General features: G+C 32.9%; 1 protein-coding gene across 2 annotated transcripts in view; it reads right to left on the minus strand.

Moving 5' to 3' along the window:
- LMBRD1 (LMBR1 domain containing 1) overlaps positions 1–21,849 on the minus strand; it is a 201,901-nt gene that overhangs the window by 49,930 nt on the left and 130,122 nt on the right. For both annotated transcript variants that reach the window (XM_074237297.1, XM_074237298.1), the window contains exons 10-13: positions 15,165–15,229; positions 14,703–14,805; positions 13,149–13,253; positions 10,737–10,886 (exon numbers count right to left, since the gene is read on the minus strand). In XM_074237297.1, coding sequence (XP_074093398.1) covers positions 10,737–10,886; positions 13,149–13,253; positions 14,703–14,805; positions 15,165–15,229 — 423 coding nt within the window. The remainder of the gene's footprint in view (positions 1–10,736; positions 10,887–13,148; positions 13,254–14,702; positions 14,806–15,164; positions 15,230–21,849) is intronic.

Here is a 21,849-nt window from a genome sequence, read left to right on the forward strand (position 1 = left end):
TACTATGATATCTATTAAGATTTCTAAAAGGATTTTATTAACACCAATTTCAAGAAAAAAAATTGAGGTAATTCTTGTGATATGTCTTTTGTCACTGATTACTACTAAATTTAGAGACCTGATTAAAGATCTTAGAAACTGGCAACATTTGACAAATGACAATATTCATGGCTTCATTCTACTATGTCATACAGTTGACATGAAATCCATTTCTTAATAACAGCACCATCAAATTCCTATAATACAGGCTAAGTTCATTCAAGGAAACTATCCTCAAGAAAGGAATATGGTAGATCAAATCTACTAAAAAGGTTGAAAATAAAATAGGTCATATCAATGTCTAAGTCCAGGAGAGGTGTTATGTCCAATAGCTTCTGAATGGTAATAATTTTGAATCTAAGAAGTAACAAGAATTAATCTAAATTTTATTTTTTTCTCCAGGATACACCTAGGTAGCCAGCCAATCCTTTCTATAGTATCCCTAAGTTAGCCAGAAGATTTTTTAAAATCTTTCAGTGATAGGGAACACTGTACCTCCTGTGGCAACCTACTTAGATATAGCTCTACTTGTTAGGAAATGTCTTCTTTCATCAATAGTCTCCAAACTTCATGCAATAATATATCAGTATCTCCTAGTCTTAATATATTAAAGATAACTGTAATCTTAGTTCATTTATTTATTACTATTTTAATAAACAGATTTAAAATACTCTAGACTAAAGATATTTATTCCTTTGCAATGTTTATATTAATAACATTAAAAAACCCTATCAAGTATATGTAGCTGGCTAGGAGAAGCCACTAGTATCTGGAGGTCATCCAGGTTTCAAGGAATCCTGGTATTTGATATATAATGTGCTACTGGATTCATGTAGTAGAAATCCAGAGGGAACTCAGATGCCAATAATCCTTGGGAGACTTAGTCAACTTGTAAGCCATCATGGTATGGTGGATATAGGATCACTGCAAAAAAGAGCTGAATTCCAGTTCTTCCTTTGATATTTGAGATCTCTGTGATTCTGAGCAAATCACTTAACCTCTCTATGGTCCAGGCAAGTATCTAACATTCTAAATTAGGCAGATATCACATTGATAGAGTTCCCAGCACTGAAGAAGTCATGATATGTCTTGAGAAGGTTTGTTTTCCACCACAACATTTCTGAAGAAGTGGAATCATGGATAATATTGCAATTTGTAAAAAAAAAAATTTCCTGACAACTGAGGTAGTTATTTTGTCTGCCTTTCAGTTAATACCAAAAATCCAGTATCTCAGAAATAATGCTATAAATAGCCATAATGTTGAAAATTCAACAAAGACTTCTTTTACATGTAGGTGAAACTGAGTAAGATTTTACAGACAATAACAATGCCATGTCGGAAGAAAAAAGCAATGAAAAATCACTCATGGGGAAGTCTCAAAACAGTCTATGAATTGGACTCAAATCCAAAAGCTCATCAAAGAGGTTAAAAAGAAACATAATAGGTAATTAAAGAAATAAAACCCTAAAAATTAGAATTGAACAAATAGAAACCAATGAATCCACGACATTACAAGATTCCATCAAACAAAATTAAAAGGCTGAAAAAAAAATGAAGAATACAAAAAGTACCTTTTAGGGAAAATAAACGACCTGAAAAATAGATCAAGGACAGATATGAATCATCATGGGACTACTAGAAAGCTTAGATCAAAAAGAGAAACTAGAAAACATCACGTAGGAAATTATCAGGGAAAACTGTCCAAATCGGTTAGAAAAGGAAGACAATGTAACTATTGAAAGAATTCACAGAACCCCTCCAGAATAAAAACTTCAAGGGCTGTTACAGTCAAATTCCAGAACTTTCAAATATAGGAGAAAATATTGAAAGCAGCAAAAAAGAAACAATTTAAATACAAGGGAAATACAATCAGACTCACACAGGATTTATCAATCTCAACACTGAATACTGGAGGAACTGGAATACTATATATTGGAAAGCAAAGAACCTGGGATCACAACCCAGAATCTACTAGTCTGAAGGGGAAAATGGAGGACTTCCAGAATTTCCTGACAGACAAGAAATGAACAGAGAATTCAATGGTCAAATAAATGACTAAAGAGTTGTATAAAAAGGAATGAAAAAGGGAAGAAAAAAACAAAATAAAACAAATGTTAGTCAAGACCATCAAATTGTATACATCCTAAAAAGGGAAGGTATATCACTTCTAATTCTTGAGAACTTTACTTCTCTTAGGCTAACTAAAGAGACCAATAAAATAGATTTTGAATTTAGAGAATGTGGGTGTGGTTGGGTCTTGTCTTTCCATTGAATTAGACTAAGATGACAATCACTCTGAGACAAAAAGGTCTGATGAAAAGCAGAGGCATTACCTTGAAATTTAAGTGTCTCATTATCCTCTGACCCACTTTCATTCTACTATGCTTAGCACTTTATCTAAGGAAGGTGTTAAAAACTGCTAGGACAGCAATTTACAATCATTTGTAAAATCTCAACTGAGACTTCAGAGCCTCCCAGTACTTAGAGCCCTTTGAGATTCTTAAAGTTAATTAAATCAGGGTTGGACTTAACCCTCCCCTTATTTATCAAGGGGTTAAGTACCCAGGGTGGAGGGAAGGAGTAAAATGTGGGAGAAAATAGGTTTGGGGGAAAGGGGTACAAATAGTTCATGAAATGATTTGACTTTGGATGACACTTTGGCTCATGAGGAGGACTGTGTCTTTGGAGGGTACTTGAAAAGGTAAAAAAATTATAATTTTATATAATTCAAGATTCATTAAAAGTGTACTTCCAATGAGATAGAAGAGGGGAGAGTACTTTGAGAGCTCTCTCTCTCTCTCTCTCTCTCTCTCTCTCTCTGGACTTTGAGACAATGCTGCATATCAAACAATCAAGCAATCTTCAATGGCTCAATATTTTGATATCAAGCAATCAATTAATCAAGTCATGATTGATGATACCTGATTAATAATACTTGAGTGATAAATAACACCAGCTGAAGAGGCACAGAGATTTATAAGTTTTGTGGGAAAGAAGAGAGGGTATCAACATGGGGTAAATTTTATTCAATAGATCTGGCTCAGAGGAGGGAATAAGATACATTCCCACTTGGGTTTAAAAATCTATTCTAATCTACAGGGAAGGGGGTGGGGACTGGGAAAGGGAAAGATAAGGGAGGAAAGGACTGATAAAAGGGAAGGTGAAGATATAAGTGAAAAACTGAAAGTTAAATTTTAAAAGAAAAGTTAAAGGGGAAAGGGAATAAAACTTTGGTGAGGAGGAATAAGAGGAAAGGAAAGAGAATAATAGAAATGGGGAAAGATATCATGAAGAGGAGAAATACAGAAATAGTCATCTTAACTGTAAATGTGAATGGGATGAACTGTCCCATAAAATGAAAACACATAGAAGAATGGATTAAAAACCAGAATCCTATAATACGTTGTTTATAAGAAATAAATTTGAAGCAGAGAGATATACACAGGATAAAGGGAAAAGGATGGAGCAAAATATATTATGCTTCAGCTGAAGTAAAAAAAAAAAATCAGGGGCAGCAATCATGATCTAAAGAAAAGCCCCAAATCAATCTCATTAGAAGGGATAAAGAAAGAAATTACATCTTCTTAAAAGGCACCATAGGTAATGAAGCTATATCATTGCTAAACATGTATACATCTAGTAGGGTGGCATCCAAATTCCTAGAAGAAAAGCGGAATGAATTACAAATAAACATAGACAGCAAGACTTTAATAATGGGAGACCTTAACCTCCCTTTCTCAGAACTAGATAAATCTAAAACAAAATAAATAAGAAATCTTAGAAAACTGAAGATATGATAGGTCTCTGGAGAAAAGTTAATGTGGACAGAAAAAAATATACCTTTTTTCTCAGTAATACAGGGCATCTATACTAAAACTGACCATGTACTAGGCATAAAAACCTTATAATCAAATACAGAAAAGCAGAAATAATAAATACATACTTCTCAGACCACGATTGATAAAAATTACATGTAATAAAGGGTCATGGAAAGATAAACCAAAAACTAATTGAAAACTAAATAACTTAATTTTAAATGATGGGTGGATCAAACAGCAAATAATAGAAATAATAATTATATTCAAGAAAATGATCCTAATGAGATATCATACCAAAAATTTATGGGATGCAGTCAAGGCAGAAATGAGGGGAAATTTTATATCTCTAAATGCCTTTATGAATATAATAGAAGAGATCATTGAATTGGGTATGCAACTAAAAAAAGCTAGAAAAAAGAACAAAGTAAAGATACCCAATTAAATACCAAATTAGAAATTTTGAAAATCAAAGGAGAGATTAATAAAATAGAAAACAAGAAAACTACTGATCTAAAAAAAATAAAACTAAGAGTTGACTTTATGAAAAAAATTAATAAAAATAAAAAAGATAAAACTTTGGCTAATCTGATTTTTAAAAAAAGAAAGTATCAAATTACCAGTATCAAAACTGAAAAGGGTAAACTAACCATCAATGAAGAGGAAATTAAAGGGATAATGCAGAGCTACTTTGCTGAATTGTATACCAATAAATTGGATAACTGGAGTGAAATGGACGAATATTTTCAAAAATACACTGTCCAGATTAACAGAAAATGAATCAAAATACTTTTAAAAAACCCATTTCAGAAAAAAAAATTTTTAAAAATCATCAATAAACTCCTAAGAAAAAGTCTCCAGGTCCAGTTGGATTTACAAGTGAATTCTACCAAACATTTAAGGAATAATTATTTTAAAAAACAGTAGAGGAAGGAGTTCTACCAAACTCCTTTTATTACACCAACATGGTGTTGATAACCTAAACCAAGAAGAAGCAAAACAGACAAAGAAAATTATAGACCAATCTCCCAAATGAATATTGATGCAAAAATTTTAAATACAATTTTTAGCAATGAGATTACAGCAAGTTATTACTTGGTTAATACATTGTCATCAGGTAGGATTTATACCAGGTAGGCAAGGATGGTTCAATATTAGAAAAACACTCAATATAATTGAACATATCAATAGCAAACCAATAGAAATCAAAGGATTGTCTCAATAGATGCTGAAAAAGTCTTTGATGAAATACAACATCCATTCATACTAAAAACAATAGAAACTTTAGGAATAAATGGAGTTTTCCTTAAAATAATAAATAGTATTTATCTAAAACCATAAACAAATATTATATGTAATGGGAATAAACTCGGAGCATTTCCAATAAAATCAGGGGTGAAACAAGGATGTCCATTATCACCATTACTATTCAATATAGTATTAGAAATGCTAGCTTTAGCAATAAGAGAAGAAAAAGGAATTGAAGGGATCAGAATTGGCAATGAGGAAGCAAAGTGTTCACTCTTTGCAGATGATATGATAATATACCTGGAGAACCTGAGAAAATCATCTGAAAAACTCCTTGAAACAATTAAATTCAGCAAAGTAGCAGGATATAAAATAAATCCACATAAATTATCAACATTTCTATATATATGAACAACAAAGCCAAGGAGCAAGAGATACAAAGAGAAATTTCATTTAAAATAACTACAGACCACATTAAATACTTGGGAATTGACTTCCCAAGACAAACCCAGAAACTGTATGAGCACAATTATAAAGAACTCCTCATCCATATAAAGTCAGATCTAAATAATTGGAAAAATGTCAAATGCTTCTGGTTGGGTCAAGCTAATAATTACTTATTCAGTGCCATAACAATGAAATTACCAAATAACTACTTTACTGTTGGAAAAATTAGTAACAAAAGTCATCTGGATCAACAAAATGGCAAGAATAGCAAGGGAAATGATGGGGGTGGGAGAAGTGTAAAGGAAGGTGACCTAGGTCTTACCAGATCTAAAATAATACTATAAAGTAGCAGTCATCAAAACTGCCTGGTACTGGTTAAGAAATAGAGTAATGGATCAGTGGATTAGGACAGATTCAAAAGAAACTGCAGTAAATGACTACAGCAAGCTACTATTCAACACACCCAAAGACATCAGCTTCTGGGATAAGAACTCACTATCTGACAAAAATTGTTGGGAAAACTGGAAAAATAGTATGGCAAAAACTAGGCACAGATCCATATCTCATGCCCTATACCAAAATAGGGTCAAAATATGTACAGGATTTAGACATGAAGAGCGATACCATAATCAAAAAACAATCTATCTGATTTATGGAAAGGGGACCAAACAAGAGTTAGAGCACATTATAGACTGCAAAAGGAATAATTTTGACTATATTAAATTAAAAAGTTTTTGCACTGATAAAATCAATGCTGCCAAAATTAGAAGAAAAGCAGAAAGCTGGGAAACAATCTTCACAATTTGGAGTTCTGATAAAGGTCTTGGATTAAATTATCAGATCACAAGTCATTCCCCAACGGATAAATGGTGAAAGGATATGAACAGTTCTCAAATGAAGAAATTAAACCTATACAGAATCATCTGAAAAAATGCTCCAAATCATTATTGATTAGAGCAATGTGAATTAAAACAACAATGAGGTATCATTTTACACCTATCAGATTAGCCAAGATGAAGAAAAAGGGAAGATGATCAATATTGGAGAGGTTGTAGGAGGATTAGGACATTGATGCATTGCTGGTGGAGTTGTGAACAGATCCAACATTTCTGGAGCGCAATAGGGAACTATGCCCAAAGAGTAATAAAACTGTTCATACCCTTTGACCTAGCAATTCTAATTCTAGGTCTATAACCAGAAGAAATTATAAAAAATGAGAAAAGTGCTACATTTTCCGAAGTATTCATAGCAGCTCTTTTTGTAGTGGCAAAGAATTGGAAATTGAGGGGATGCCCATCAATTGGGGAATGGCTAAATAAGTTATGGTATATAAATTCTATGGAATATTACAGTGGCCTAAGAAACCATAAATGGTTTAACTCTAGAGAAGCATGGAATGACTTATGAGATTGGATGCTGAGGAAAGGGAGTAGAACCAAAAGAACAATGTACACAATAACAACAACACTGTAGAAGAACAATCTTGATGGCAGCAACTCCTCTCAGCAATCCAGAGAGCTAGGACAACTGCTATGGGCTATATTACCCCCATTCAGAAGAAGAAAAACAAAATACACACCCACACACCCACACCCACACACCCCTTCCATAGCTTATAAACACTATAAAAATTATCTCTCATGTATGTATCTCTTTCCCTTAATCCTAATTCCTCATCCTGAAAATTATTAATTTGTAAACATGTTTATCAAAATATGTATCTAAAATGTTAACCTGACTGTTCCCTGCTGGGGGGAGGGGGGTGGGAAGGGAGGCTGGAGGGAAAATTTATAACTTTGAAATATGCATGTATATATGGATGAAAATAAATTTTTTTAAAAAAGGATATTAAACAGGTGATTTTAAAACAAAGAAATTAAAACTAAATATAATCATATGAAAAAAAGAAATTAGTCTCTAAGTAGAAACAGTTTGTTGCCAACTTGGAGGGAAAAAAATGAGCCAGCACACAGTTGTCAACAATGAAACAGAAAAGCAGTGGGCAGCTTTCAGAAATCTGGTGTATAGTGCTGCATTTGTTCATCTGGGCCACAACACTCACAAACACCTACTAGTTTGATGAAAATGATGGGGAAATACAGAAGCTGATAAATGAAAAATGAGAACTCAACAGGGTTTTGTAGCAGGAGAGTTCATCCATTTCTAAGGCAGCGTTTAATTACATCAAAGGTAAATTGCAAGTGAAGCTTAGAGAGATACAAGAGGGCAGATAAAAATTCAGTTTTATGCAGATGCTAACAAATCAAAAGTGCTTTTGTGATGCTCTGAAGGTAATCTATGGGCCAAAGACCTATGGTGCCTCTTGACTCCTCAGGTACTGATGGATAGAGAGACACTCCCATGGTGTTCTTATCAGACCATTGTCAATCAATGCAGAAGCCACTGATCATTTTCCTCAAGGTGAAGTCAATCAGACCCAACTGAAGGAGTTTTGAATGCCATTAGGTTTAAGGGGCAAAGCACATGGTGTTAATTCTATTCTAGCTGAGATATACAAGGTGCAGATCCACTGCTCATCCAAAAGTTGATTGAAATTTTCCAGATTTTATGGCATGAAGAGGTTATCCCCTCAAAATTCAAAGATGCCTCCATTGTACATATGTAAAAAGGTAAAGGAATAGGTCATGCTGTGACAATCACAAGGGTATTTCTCTTTCAGTCATTGCTATTAAGATTCTTGCCAGAGTCCTCAATAGGCTGATCCTTCACCTGGAAGATGGTCACCTTCCTGAGAGCCAGACTGGCTTCAGAAAGGGTAGAGGAATACTCGATGTGGTGTTTGCTGCTCAACAAGTCCAGGAACAGAACAAAGGTCTGTACATTTGTAGATCTGACCAAGGTCTTTTATATCGTTATTCATGAAAGCTTATTGAAAATTATGCCAAAAATCTGTTTTCTCAGAGAAGTATATCAGTATTGTGCATTAATTCCATGACAGTGTGTATACCCTGGCTCTGGATAGTGGATGATGTTTTCAAGATTTCCTAGTCACCAATGGAATGAAACAAGGATATGTCCTTGCTCCCATACTTTTTAGTGTGATATTTTCAGCCATTTTATTAAATACCTTCACTGAGGATGAACATGGCCTCAAGGTCAAATACTATGGTGATGGCAAATTCTTCACCTTGAAAAGGCTACAAGCCAAGACCAAAGTGGAGGTAGTGTTGGTGCGTGATCTTCTCTTTGCAGATGATGTACCCTCAATGCACCCTCTGAAGTTGAGATGCAACAAAGTATGAATAGATTCTTTGCTACTTGTGTTAATTTTGGTCTAACAATTAACACCAAGAACACACAGGTACCACATTGGCTAGCACAACACCATTCATATGTAGAACCATCGATTACAGCAAATGGAGAAGTTTTGATTTCTGTGGACAAGTTCACTTATCTTGGCAGTGTTCTTTCTAGGGAGGTACATATTGACAATGAGGGTTGACACTCAAACTGCCAGAACTTGTTCAGTATTTGGGAGCTGCCCCATGAAGATAGCTCTTAAGAAATTTAGAACTGATTGTGCAATATGGGAGACACCAGCACAGGACCACCCAGAGTAATCACTCAAGTGTTCACATGGACCATTTGTGCCCAACTTGTGGTAGAGCATTCTGAGCTCATATTGGTCTGATCAGTCACAGTCAAACACACTATAATTTGTCTCAAACATAATGATGTCATTTTGGTCTTCTTTGAAAACAAAGGACAAGAACCAAGTCACCAATTAATGATACTAATCTTAGAAGGTTTTGTGAAGTAGAACAAAACAAATTTGATTGATTTGAATAGTCAGAAGAAAAAGGCAAAAATGTCTCAGAAAAGAGAAAATAATCAAAAGATTTACATGTGTAAAAATAATATATATTTGTGAAGGCAAAAAGACCGACGAGACAGAATAAGGCCAGATTAATGAAGGCTTTGAAAGTTCATCTCAAAAGAAAGCTAACCTCTGTAAGTAAAAGGTAGCCGATAGGAGTTTTATGAGAGGGGAAAAGACATGATGAAGTTATTTTAGAAAGATTATTTTGGAAGTAGTACATAAGATAGAACAGAAGAGGGAAAACAAATTAGAAAAAAGGACATAACATGGTGAGTGGTCTTATCTTTCCTAATTAGAACAGAACTGTAAGAAAATCTTCTTCTATGCTCCTGGAAAATAAATGTAATTCAAATAGCAGAATTAATAAAGGAGGCCCCTATGGGGTCAAGACCTATGGGACTGACATAACAATTTCCTAAACCATTTTCTTTTGGCAATTCATATTATTAGTCATGTATTTCATCCAGTTGGAATATTAGGAGTTTTAATAAAATTCTGAGCTAAAATGGAATAGCTGAGTACCATAGCATCCATTTAAGAAAACTATAATGAAATTTAATGCATAATTCTGAAAAGGATTTTAAAATAAAAATGAAAAATAAAAACATGATATTATATGAACTAAAAAGTAGCTTAAGAAATACTAAGCTGATGAAACTGAAATCTCAAGTCAAATATACATTAAAATACATCTAGTCTCTCGATAATTGTTATTAATTTATAAATTAGGTTAAAAAAATCTTCAAAGGATGGAAGAGTGGGGTGATGTTATTAAAAAGAGGAAAATTAAGAAGGATAAAAGTAAGGTCCTATAACATGGATCACAACATCAGTTATCCAAACACAGAATGTAGGAGACTTGACTAGGCAGCAAATTCATGTGATAAAGGAATACAGATTTTGGCGGACTAGAAATTTAACTCAACAAGGAAGTGCTACATAGTAGAAAAAAATGCTTTTGCTTCAGGTTGCTGTAACAGAGGTATAATATCCAAAGAAAATAATTTAATAGTTCCACTGTACTTATGCCATGGTCAGATAATATGTGGAATTATTTCTACTACTGGGCGCTATCATACTGCAGAGAGATTACCAATAAGAGCTGGGGATCACCAGGACAGCAAAAGGGACAAAGAGTTATGCAGCACAAAGATCAGTTGAAGAAATTGTGAATGCTTAGGTGCAAAAGACAAGAAAACAAATAGGAAAAGGGAGGTCATGATAGTGTTCTAAAGTATAAAACAGGTTATCATGTGGCTAGTCACTATATGGCCTCTATAATCTGATCCAATGCTAAGATTCAAGCAAAATACAGATGAAAATATCTTCCAACATATAGTGCTTACCTCTATTAAATATTTTTGGCTTCCATACATAACATACTGTGGGGCAAGACTATAAATCATATAGCTAGTGTGAAGAACAATCAGCAGAAGTATCATGCAGAGAAATAAGAGTGCTTGAGGTCTGGTTCTACCTCTTCTGATCTTGTACAGCTGGGAAAAAAAAGTATAGTATCAATACAACAGCAATACAGTTTCAAATAGAATATTAAAATACTTCTATGCTTTTATAATCAATCTTTTCTAAAATAAAGTCTAAAAGCTCTTAATCATTGCTAGTGGTCATAAATGTGATTTAAAAATAGTTCTTTCCTTATAGAGTTTTTAAAGTCAATCTAGCTTATTTGCTTAAAGACAATAGTTATTTAAAAGCAGCTAAGTCAAAAAAAGAATTAAAAACTAGCAATTTAAAAAAATCAAAAATCTATACATTAAAACATTAATGAACACAGTTAATATTTTTGTATTAACTTGTAGAGCAGTGGTGTCAATTATTTTTTTCTTTTAAAAAATGGATATCCATTCCAATATAACTGGTTTCTTTTATAAACCTGTGTTCTTTATTATATGTATTGAAAAACATGCTTTCTGAGAGGAGATATATTTCTGGAGCATCTCTGTTTATGTAAACATAATGAGTTGATGAAATATTACACCAATAAGAATTACATTTAGTTTTATCTGAAATAATTAGGATGATTTTGTATTAAAATTTTAAATATATTTAAGTTAAAAAATGAAGTCACATGAAGTCAACTGAAAGACACTTGAATTCATGACATACCTTTATGAAACTTTTAGGTAAACTGTTATAACAATTGGCTTCGACAACGTCTGAAATAGATATTTTTACATTCTTTCTAAATATGGACAAGCCAACATAAGAAAAAGTGAAACAAAAGGGAATCAATCAGTTTCAAGTCATTGGAAATGTTAAAAATATGGCCCATATACTTTGACATCAAATCCAACATTATATTGTTTGATTTTTCAAAAAGCTTTTCATACTGATTTGTGTGTGTGTTTGTGTGTGTGTGTGTGTGTGTGTGTGTGTAAAAACAGCATCAAGGAGATAGATTTTTATTGAACAAATTCCCAAGTTCAGACAGTATCTTCATGAGTTTATCTTAAATATAAAATTTAATTTGGGTTAAAACAAAACATAATAAAACTTAGTAACTTTCTTTCTCTAGCATAAAAATATACTGTATAGCTCTTAGATTAAATGCTATCTTTTAAACTTCAGTGTATACTGAATGTTATCAAGTCAATATTATAGAGAATGACTTCTAGAATATAAATTTATAATTTAAATAGCTAATGAAAAATTAATCACCAATCATTTTTAATAACTTTTGTGAAATTATTCTCTTTACTCTCACAAAACAAATAACATAGCTTGGTAGTAGATCAGATGTGTCCAATATGGCTCTCAATGTCCATTCATGAAGCCCCACGTCACTTAACTGGAAAATGAAGGAAGGGTTGAGCACATGCACTAGCATTGCCACATCACAGATCAGTTTAATCCTTAACTAGGATGGTTCAACTTTTTCATGTAACCAACGCTGTGTGGAATCACAGACCACTGCAGTTTTTTTGTTTTGTTTTATTTTTTTTTTTTTTTTACAAAAAACATGCCTATGGGAACTAGGATCTTTATTTTAAAACATTACATGAGTCATTGTAATAGCAAAAGACAATTTTATTGAATGTTGCATTAATTGCTATTTTGTCACAGAATTATGAGAATAGGTTTCAAGATTTTAGAAAACACCAAAGGCATTTAAATATATTTGCTATTCTGTTCTCAGTTAAGATGAACATATTGCCTGAAAACCTGCAAACAGAATGTATAGAATTGCAATCAGATACGATATGCAATTTAATGAAAAATTTATTCAAGTGTCTTTATTGGACTTTTAAAAGTTTTACCTGTCTATAGAAAAACAATTTGCATTTCACAAACATAACCTGTTCATGATGTCTCTTTTGGGGAGTAAATTTATTTGGGAGCAACTTTTTTCCCATATGAGGTATACCAAAAAGTAAAAATAGAACAAAGATTTCACAAAAGCATCTTGAAAATATCCTTCATATTGCTACAATCTCCATCAAACCAGATATAGGTGCACTGACTTTAAAAAGCAGGCACAGCTTTCACATTAAAAAAGGCATATTCTTAACTTTTTTTGTTTAAAAAATAAATGTTTTATTTTTCTATTCATTATTTTATTATTATATTTTATTATATTACTACATTTTATTATTATACTTATTGGTACTACAAGTTACATTGAAGTCATAAAGAAAAATTAAGTTCTATGTGCAGGTCTTGACAAGTTTTTATTGGGTGATGTGGCCCCAAAGAGCTAAAAGGTTGGTTTTTCAGTAGTATATATTTTTATTACTTACTCTGATCCAAAAGAACCATATGCCAATATTCCGAATCCCCGCCATTGAAGTGAAAATAAAGTACATAATTATAGTTGTTATAAGAAGATAATCAAGTGGGAAAACCTGAAACAGAAAAATTCAAGTAGCTATAAACTGTCAGTGTGGTACAATATAAAAATCTGCCTAAGATAGCTAATTTTAATTTAAGCAAATGTCAAAAATATCCAATTCCAAAAATTCTAGGGCTACTATGACCAAACCAGAAGAAGAGAAAAATAGATTGCCTAATTAAAAAGAACTTGTTTTAAGCAATGCTTTGGAATAAATTAATATTTATAAATATTTAATAACTGACATAAACAGTCTCATTCAAAATCAATATCAAGGAAAATGCATAATTCTCTTAGGATTTAAGTGAGTTACCTGTATGTTTAAGAAATAGTGTAGGGGGAAAAAGATATATAATTTAAAAATAACAGACACTAAGAAATTAATCAACATAGAGGTTGCTTACAAATTAAAAAAAATCATATTGCCATCCAAAGCAAATTTAACCCGTTATATCACAAATTGTTATTTCTTGGCTAAAATATTATAATGTGAACAATACAACTGGTATATGTGCTATGAAGTGTTAAGCAATGTCACAATTCTTAAAAGTTTCTTAGCAACACTGTCAACTGGGTAACACTGGTTTCTAAAACTGCTAATGGATATTTAGTTTCCATAGAAAATATCTTCAAAAAATGGTATGCTTCCATTCAGGAAATGACAGCCACATTAACAAGGTCTTAATTTGTAAAGAAAAAAAGATGTGATTATGACTTATTAAGAAGTAGTAATGTCAACTTGATATGATGATACTTAAGTTATGCTTATGAAATTTGCATTTTATAAATAATATTTCATTTGATGAGTAACAATTTTCAAATGTTTAGTGATTCAATTAGATCTAAAATTTTAGAAAACATCTATGTATTCATAATTCATTCTAATTTCAATTAGTAACTGAAATTATTTTTATTCCCATTTGAAAGATTTAAAAAAGTTTAAAAATAGGGAATTTTTATTAATGCTTTAGAGGCCAATGGTATATTATCATTGACACATCTGCAACACAGTTAACAATCAGAAGCAAAAGCAAAAGAATTTCTAAGCAGTCAAAATCGAGGTCATAAAGTTCATATATATTGCATTATGAAGACAGACATTTTAATAGTGTGAATACCTAAGACTTTAATTCATTTAAGTTATATTTACTTTCATTTAGATAAATTTAGTAGTCTGGTTTGATAGTTTGTCTTTTTCAAACTCCATTTCTGCTCAAGGTTGTTGTAGCACACCTTTCTTCAATAAAGGATACTGTAATAATTTATTGAAAAAATTGAAGGCATTTGTCAAGAGTTCCCCTTTGCTACTCATCTCAAAACATTCAGATATCTTCTATATGAGGCAGTTAAGAAATTAAATCTGTGCTTAATTTAAAAAATAAAATTTTAGGTGGGACTGAGTTCAGTATAAATTTATTATTGTTGTAATTATCATCATTGCAATTATTATCCTATTACTTACCGTCTGTAGTATAGGCAAAAGCATATTCAATGGGTTAGTCAGGTTGGTTCCAAAAATTATGAATCCAGAATCAATTCCAGCTGAATGAAGAGCTTTGTCAAGGCTAAAGTTTAAAAAAAAATTAAGGACTGAATTTTTAAACATTGCATATCTGATGAAAAAGAAAAATGATTATAACAAACAATGCAAACTGGTAGTAGAAATATACATTCAGAAAACTGAACTTCATTGAAATGTTTTATAGAACTACGTCAATTGATTCAACTGAGATATGATAAAGAAATACTGTTCTTTACAGGAACACAGCTAGTTATCCTTTATAAGAGTTAACACTAAAACATTTCAAATATGATAGGCAACTTAAGATGAATAGATTATACTAATGGATTTCAGCAAGGAAAAGGTATAATATTATATGATTTGTGTAACTGATTTAGGAAAACTACACTGAAATGCACTTACTTTGACAAGAAGAGAGAAACTGTGAACAGCAGTGCCACAAGGATGAAAAATATTCCCCATATGATCTAAAAACAAAAATATATTACTAAAATGTAGCTTAAGATGCTCTAAAAGTTTACATTGAAAGCACAAACACATTATGCTCAAACTTATTGATTATGAACAATTAGTATGACAAAATCAATCCAAGGTACATTTTTAATTAGGATATAACTCCAGTTGCCACATAAGTTTTAGTAACATGAAAGACATTTTGTACAGACCTGTACAGGATAGAAGATACTCATATAACACATAACATTCATCTGTCAGTAAACAAAAGGAAATGAGATCCCTAGCTTGATGAGATAATTCATCCTGTGAGCTCTAACCCTAAGGTTATATCATTACCCTACAGATTAAAAACTCATCAAAAATAAGTCCTCATAACTTTACTGAAAACATTAATTTTAGTTGGAAGACTCAAGAATGAAAAGATAGAATTAACTCTGGGTGAAAAAATAAAATTTCATGGGAAAAGCAGGGGAGGAGAAAAAAAGGATTTGCACCACCATTCCTTTCCACTACTGTATAGTCATGGAGCACCATGAGAGGCAGGGACTTAAACTGAGGAAAGAGGGTATAAACAGCAGTGAGGAGCTAGGAAGACCAGACAACAAAGGAAATCATTGGCTTCTATGAGGTAAAATGAGCTTACTCATGGCCCAGACCTGGAACTGACTTTATATGCAATGAAGAACTTAGCTGCGGGGAATTTAAAAAACTTAATAGTTCAGAGAAGGGGGAAAAAATCCCAACTCCTTAGTATCAGGGCGGGAGTCTAAGAAAAGACAGCATTTGAGCTGAACTGTGCAGAGTGCTAAGAGAGGACACTCAAGAGAGAGAAGTCCAGGGCCAGGAAAGTACAAGGTAATATGTAGAATATGCTCTACCATTCATTTTGGCAGTAGATTACAAAGGAATGGAAGGGGATAAAATTAGAAAGACTGATATGTCTGTTATTGAGATGCTTGAAAACTAAGTGAAGGAACTTAAACTTTAAACAGTATGAAAGTTGTTGAAGGTGTTGTATTTGAGGAAATAGGTGACATGATTCGAATTATATTTTAAGAAGTGAAGAATAGCTTTAGGAATGGAAAGAGAAAATTTCTCTTTTAATTTTGAATAAACTATAAATTTTTGTAGAACTGAAATGAAACTAGAGAGGAAGGGAAAAGATGCATTATTTATTAAGCTTACTGAGGGTCAGGGCATTGTGAAGTGTACTTTACAAATACATTCTCATTTAATCTTCCCAATATCCCTGTGAGGTAGGGAGTGTCACAGAGGCAAACAGAGGCCAAATGACTTGGCAGAGGGTCACATGGTAAATGTTGGACTGAATTAGAACTCAGGTGGTCCTGACTCCAGGCCTGTACCACCTAACTGTTTGTGAAACACTTGAATGGGAGAGATATTTTGGAGGAAACATACATAGGTCTTAGTAACTGTTACTGGTGGGAAGAAGAGAAAGGTATATCAACGAGTAAAAAAAATGACAAGGAAGTTTAAAAGTTTGGGATATTCTTGAGTTTTATGAAACATTGGTAGCTTTATAAAACATTGGTCTATTTCCTCTGGTATGGAAATTAGAAAGAAAAGCACTCTTTATAATGTCTCAGACTATTCTGGGTATACACAAATATCTCACTATAGAGTGGTGGGGAATTAAAAAAACAAATGCCTGACATCTGAATAACCTAAAAGGACATAAAATCAAAAGAAGGCAGAATCTGAAGATGAATTGAGGATATAAATTTAATTTTTAAAATTCAATTCAAGGGGCGGCTAGGTGGCGCAGTGGATAAAGCACCGGCCCTGGAGTCAGGAGTACCTGGGTTCAAATCCGGTCTCAGACACTTAATAATTCCCTAGCTGTGTGGCCTTGGGCAAGCCACTTAACCCCGTCTGCCTTGCCAAAAAAATGGAAAAAAAAATTCAATTCAAACATTTACTTAATACCTGTAATATGTAAGATATAATTTGTTTAAGGTGGTTAAAAATAAATCTGTTTATCTCCAATAAAGTTCTGGAAATCTATATTTTATTTACAAAGTATCCAAAGTACCAAAAAAAATGCATCTAAACTCATGCAAACCACTTCAGCTCTGCACACAGATAGGATTGATCACAAATTTAACCTGTCTCATTTTATTGGTATATAGACTAAAGATAAACACATTATTTAATGATAACTTAGATATGTTATGTGTACAATGACTAAAGGCTGATGGACTCTATGTAATCTTGTGAATCTATACAACATAGATAGTGCAAGCATTATTGTCCCCATTTAAAGAAGAGGGAACTGACTCAAAGTTAGGGTTAAATGACTTGCCCAAAATTTTGAGAAAAGCAAGCAACAAAACTTGTGTCGTATCCACTAGAAGCAGGCTGTTTCATATATATGTTAATATATAAGATATTCTGGAGTCCTAACATCTAAGTATTATAGATGAACACAAAATAATCCCAATGAACTTTCTACTTTTAGGGTTTTTTTTTTTGCAAGGCAAACGGGGTTAAGTGGCTTGCCCAAGGCCACACAGCTAGGGAATTATTAAGTGCCTGAGACCGGATTTGAACCCAGGTACTCCTGACTCCAGGGCCGGTGCTTTATCCACTACGCCACCTAGCCGCCCCTTTTTAAGGTTTTTTTGCAAGGCAATGGGGTTAAGTGCCCTGTCCAAGATCACACAGCTAGGTAATTAGTAAGTGTCTGAGGTTGGATTTGAACTCAGTTCCTCCTGAGTCCAAGAGGAGTCTCTATTCACTGCATCACCTAGCTGGTAAAACTTTTCAAAGACTACATCTTCATTCACTTGGAATGGGGAAAACTTTAAAGGAAGAGTATATTATACAGTATACAAAATGTATATATAAAGAGCCCCCTTATTCATATGAGATGGCAGTGTTGTTTAAAATTCTATTATTCAAGGATTACAAAATTATTTTAAAAGTCAGAAGAGTTCTAAGATATGTTCCAGCCCAATCTCCCTTCATTTTACAGATGAAAAGATACTATTTTCAATAGGTCATGTGATGATGCTTAAGTTAAAGACAGAATGCTAGTATTTAAAGTCAGGTTTTTCTGACTCCTAAATATTTAAGAAGTCAAACATATCATTCATATTGTATTAATATCCCATTCATTCATTCAATTTTAAACTGAGGTTAGGTTCATACCTATGAATTTTTCTAAGTACCAGCAAAAACCAAATAAACCTTTCCACACTAATGTTGTTTTGCATTTGTTATTAAAATATTATAACCAAATTCAATCATTAAAAAGTCATGAAATAAGTCTCAATTTGGTGATTTTATAACTCTGATCCTATAGAACTAGTTCACTGAAACAATGTTTCACAAGTGTTTGGGGGAATCTATCACAGAAAAACAAAACCAAACTAAATTAATATTTAAAAATTTATATTTTAAGCAGCAAGAATAATGTAAAAAAATACATTTTGATTAGAACCCAGGCACTTTTCTTTCCAGAATCTTCATTCATTTAAGAAGGGAGTCCAAAGCAGCAGACTTTTAATTTTCTACCCAGTTACATTCCTCTGAACTTCTCCATCAAGTCCCTAACCTGGGTACATTCCCCACCTCATCCCTGGCTTTCTGCAACCATGGTTGGCTCTTTTGTCTTTCCTGGTTAGATTCTAAGCTCCATGAGGTCAGTAATAATCTTATGCCTTTCCTTGTATCCTCAGGGCTTAGCAGAGTGCTTGCCATGCAGCTGACACATTAGTTTACAAGTATTTAAATGAAAATATATCCATGTAAACTGAACTATCATATTCACATTTGGATGTGAAAAATAGATTATTTTTAATTACTCTAGCTATCATTGATAGGCCAACAGAAGGCTCCAGGCTAATTCTACTTGGTCATTGTTTGGACCCAGATGGCTCAGAGTAAATGTAAATAGTAATTATTTCTGCTGTGGTCAGAAACTCTGAGGATCCTACCCCTCCCAGAATGAACTTTTTTTTCCCCATCAATGAATGAACATTGCCTCTATATAAGTGAGATCTGATAAGGACCTTAGTTTAAAAAGGCCAAGGTCACCCAAGGTCATCTTCAGTTGTCCTGATCCATATCAAGTTATGATACCCAGACAGCTCCAGAGGATAAAGTGAGGCTGGTGACTTTCCACAGTCCTTCCTCACTAAAATCCAATTCACTTGCATGTCATAGCATCATTTCCTGGATGTCCTGGTCCTCTTTGAGAATGAAGGACAAATAATAACAATAGACACAAGTCCTAAAATTCTTAAATTCAAGAATATAAAGCATAAAGTCCTACAATTTAATTTTTCTTAAAGTATAACGCAAACAAGTAGTATTAGAATGCCATTTATATTAAAACTTCTGAATTAATAATTAGGAAGACAATAAAAAAATTCTAAATAGGATCATTTTAATATGAAACATTCTATTACAAGTAATATTAATATTCTCAAAGAGTTTATCTACATATTTAATGTTCATTATCTTTTGGTTAGATGGTGATCCTAGTAACTATTTCAATAAAAGACCTTTGCTTTATCTTACCTGGAATGAAGATTAAAATAACCCCCTTTCTTTTTCACCTTTATGTGTTATTTTCCATCATTTAAAAAAAATTACAATGTTCCAAACAGGCCTGATTCACCTGGATGCCCCAATTAGGACTGATAAAATGAACCCCAGTCTTTGAAACTGGGGCCATGATTAAGAAGGTCAGTTGGGTGCATTCGTACTGTGCCACTGAGGCATAATACTTGGACTGGCATGCAAGGTAGACCAGAGTGAAAGCATTTGCCAAGATTGCTTTTATTAATGAAGAATGAAAGTCAGAGGTTTGAAGATGATCAGATACTGTCATGGTTCTTATAAACAATCCAAAACCTACTGGGCAACTTCTCAGAAACCAAAGTCTTTGAGTTCTAGGGGGAGTAAGGTTGCAGAGATGAGAAGAGAGGAATAGACCTTACTGACAATTAGACAGTGGAGAGACAGGATTAGCTCTAAGTTATTATCAATTTACCAATGACTTGATATGTTATTATGACCAGACCATCAAGAGACAAGTAGGCTACAACGTATTGTTGCAAATGCGTCCCCAAAGAATAATCATGGTGCACTGTCTGGCATTGCTGAAATGGGAGGACCCACATCCATAAGGCCAAGGACTCCCAAAGCACCCAGCCTTCACCAGAAAAGACACTGAAAAGGATGTCTTTGTACTACATTCCCCTCCACTCTAATCAACATAATGTATATGTCATGTCATCACTCATTTGATGTCATGGTCTTCTGTGATTACTAAGGATGATAATCAAATGTAAGTTTTTTGAATGTGTCAATAGTTTAACTTTGTATGCTCAGCACTTAGAACAGTGCCTAAAAAGCATAAAATGCCTTTAATAAATGCTTACTTACACACTCTAGTTATCTAACTACCTCAGTTTATCTATCAGATATATAGAAACTTTTATATTTTACTGGGTATTCTGCTTTTTTCCACCCTTCTATAAAACTTAATAAAAGGTGTCTAATCTGATATTCTTTAATTTGGAATTAATACTTCTGAATTACATTTCTGATTGAATATTAGTCTCTTAACCTTTAACAGTTATAAATTTCAGTGTTTAAAGAAATGTAAGGCCTATCTCCTACAATGTTGACTTGGCCTTTGCCAATACTATCTGGTCATCTCAGTGATAGCACCAGTAAATTCCTTATCTGATCAATAAATAAACAAACAAAAAAATAAATATCAAGATAAGAGACATCTTGGATGAGGAGAAAGAAAATCCTATTGTTATTTGTAAACAGTTACTTTTCAGCATAAGTGGAATTCTTGTCAAGAAGAATTTTAAGCAAATATTATAAAATTTGAGAGAATCATATTGTAAAACCATGTCATCTATGTGTAATCTCATTGGTTACTTAACTCAGTTTGTATGATTCTTTGTCCTTTCAGTATAAAATGTCCCCCAAATTTTATATCAGGGTTGGCATTTGTAAGGATGCCATCCACTCATGGGTTTTGGTAAGATCCTAGAGAAAAAGGGCAATTAAAAGGTGGCAAAATGTATAGAGCACTGGCACAGGGGTCAGGAGGACCTAAGTTCAAATCCTGCCTCAGACACTTAATAATTACTTAGCTATTGGCCTTGGGCAAGTTACTGAATCCCACTGCCTTGCCAAAACCAAAAATAAAAAATAAAAAAAAGATCTGAGAGAATAAAACTTCATTCATATAACTAACTTTGTTATTTCATTTTTAGCAAGAGAAAATTATGGTTAACAAAGGGCTCTAGATTCCAAAATTAGCTTTATTTTTCTATCTACTTGGGACTTGATCTTCTCTAGTCCTACCAAAACAATTATAAAACTGAAAAAACTCTCCATCTCTATCCCCATTTCCAACAGATACTGGTACATATACAAGGTAGTCACTTAAAGGATTTAAAGTAAATGTAAAGGAAATCATCAGACATTGTGAATTTCATAAATGACTATTTTTAGAGTTTAAGACTGATAATTAGAATATATTCATATTAAGCTAGTTAAACACTAGATATATATTCCTTTAGAAAAGTGAAAGGGCAATAACAACCAAAACATAAAATAAGATTAAAAATAAAATAAA

The sequence above is a fragment of the Macrotis lagotis genome, chromosome 5 (assembly GCF_037893015.1).
Source record: "Macrotis lagotis isolate mMagLag1 chromosome 5, bilby.v1.9.chrom.fasta, whole genome shotgun sequence".
Taxonomy (NCBI): Eukaryota; Metazoa; Chordata; class Mammalia; order Peramelemorphia; family Peramelidae; genus Macrotis; species Macrotis lagotis.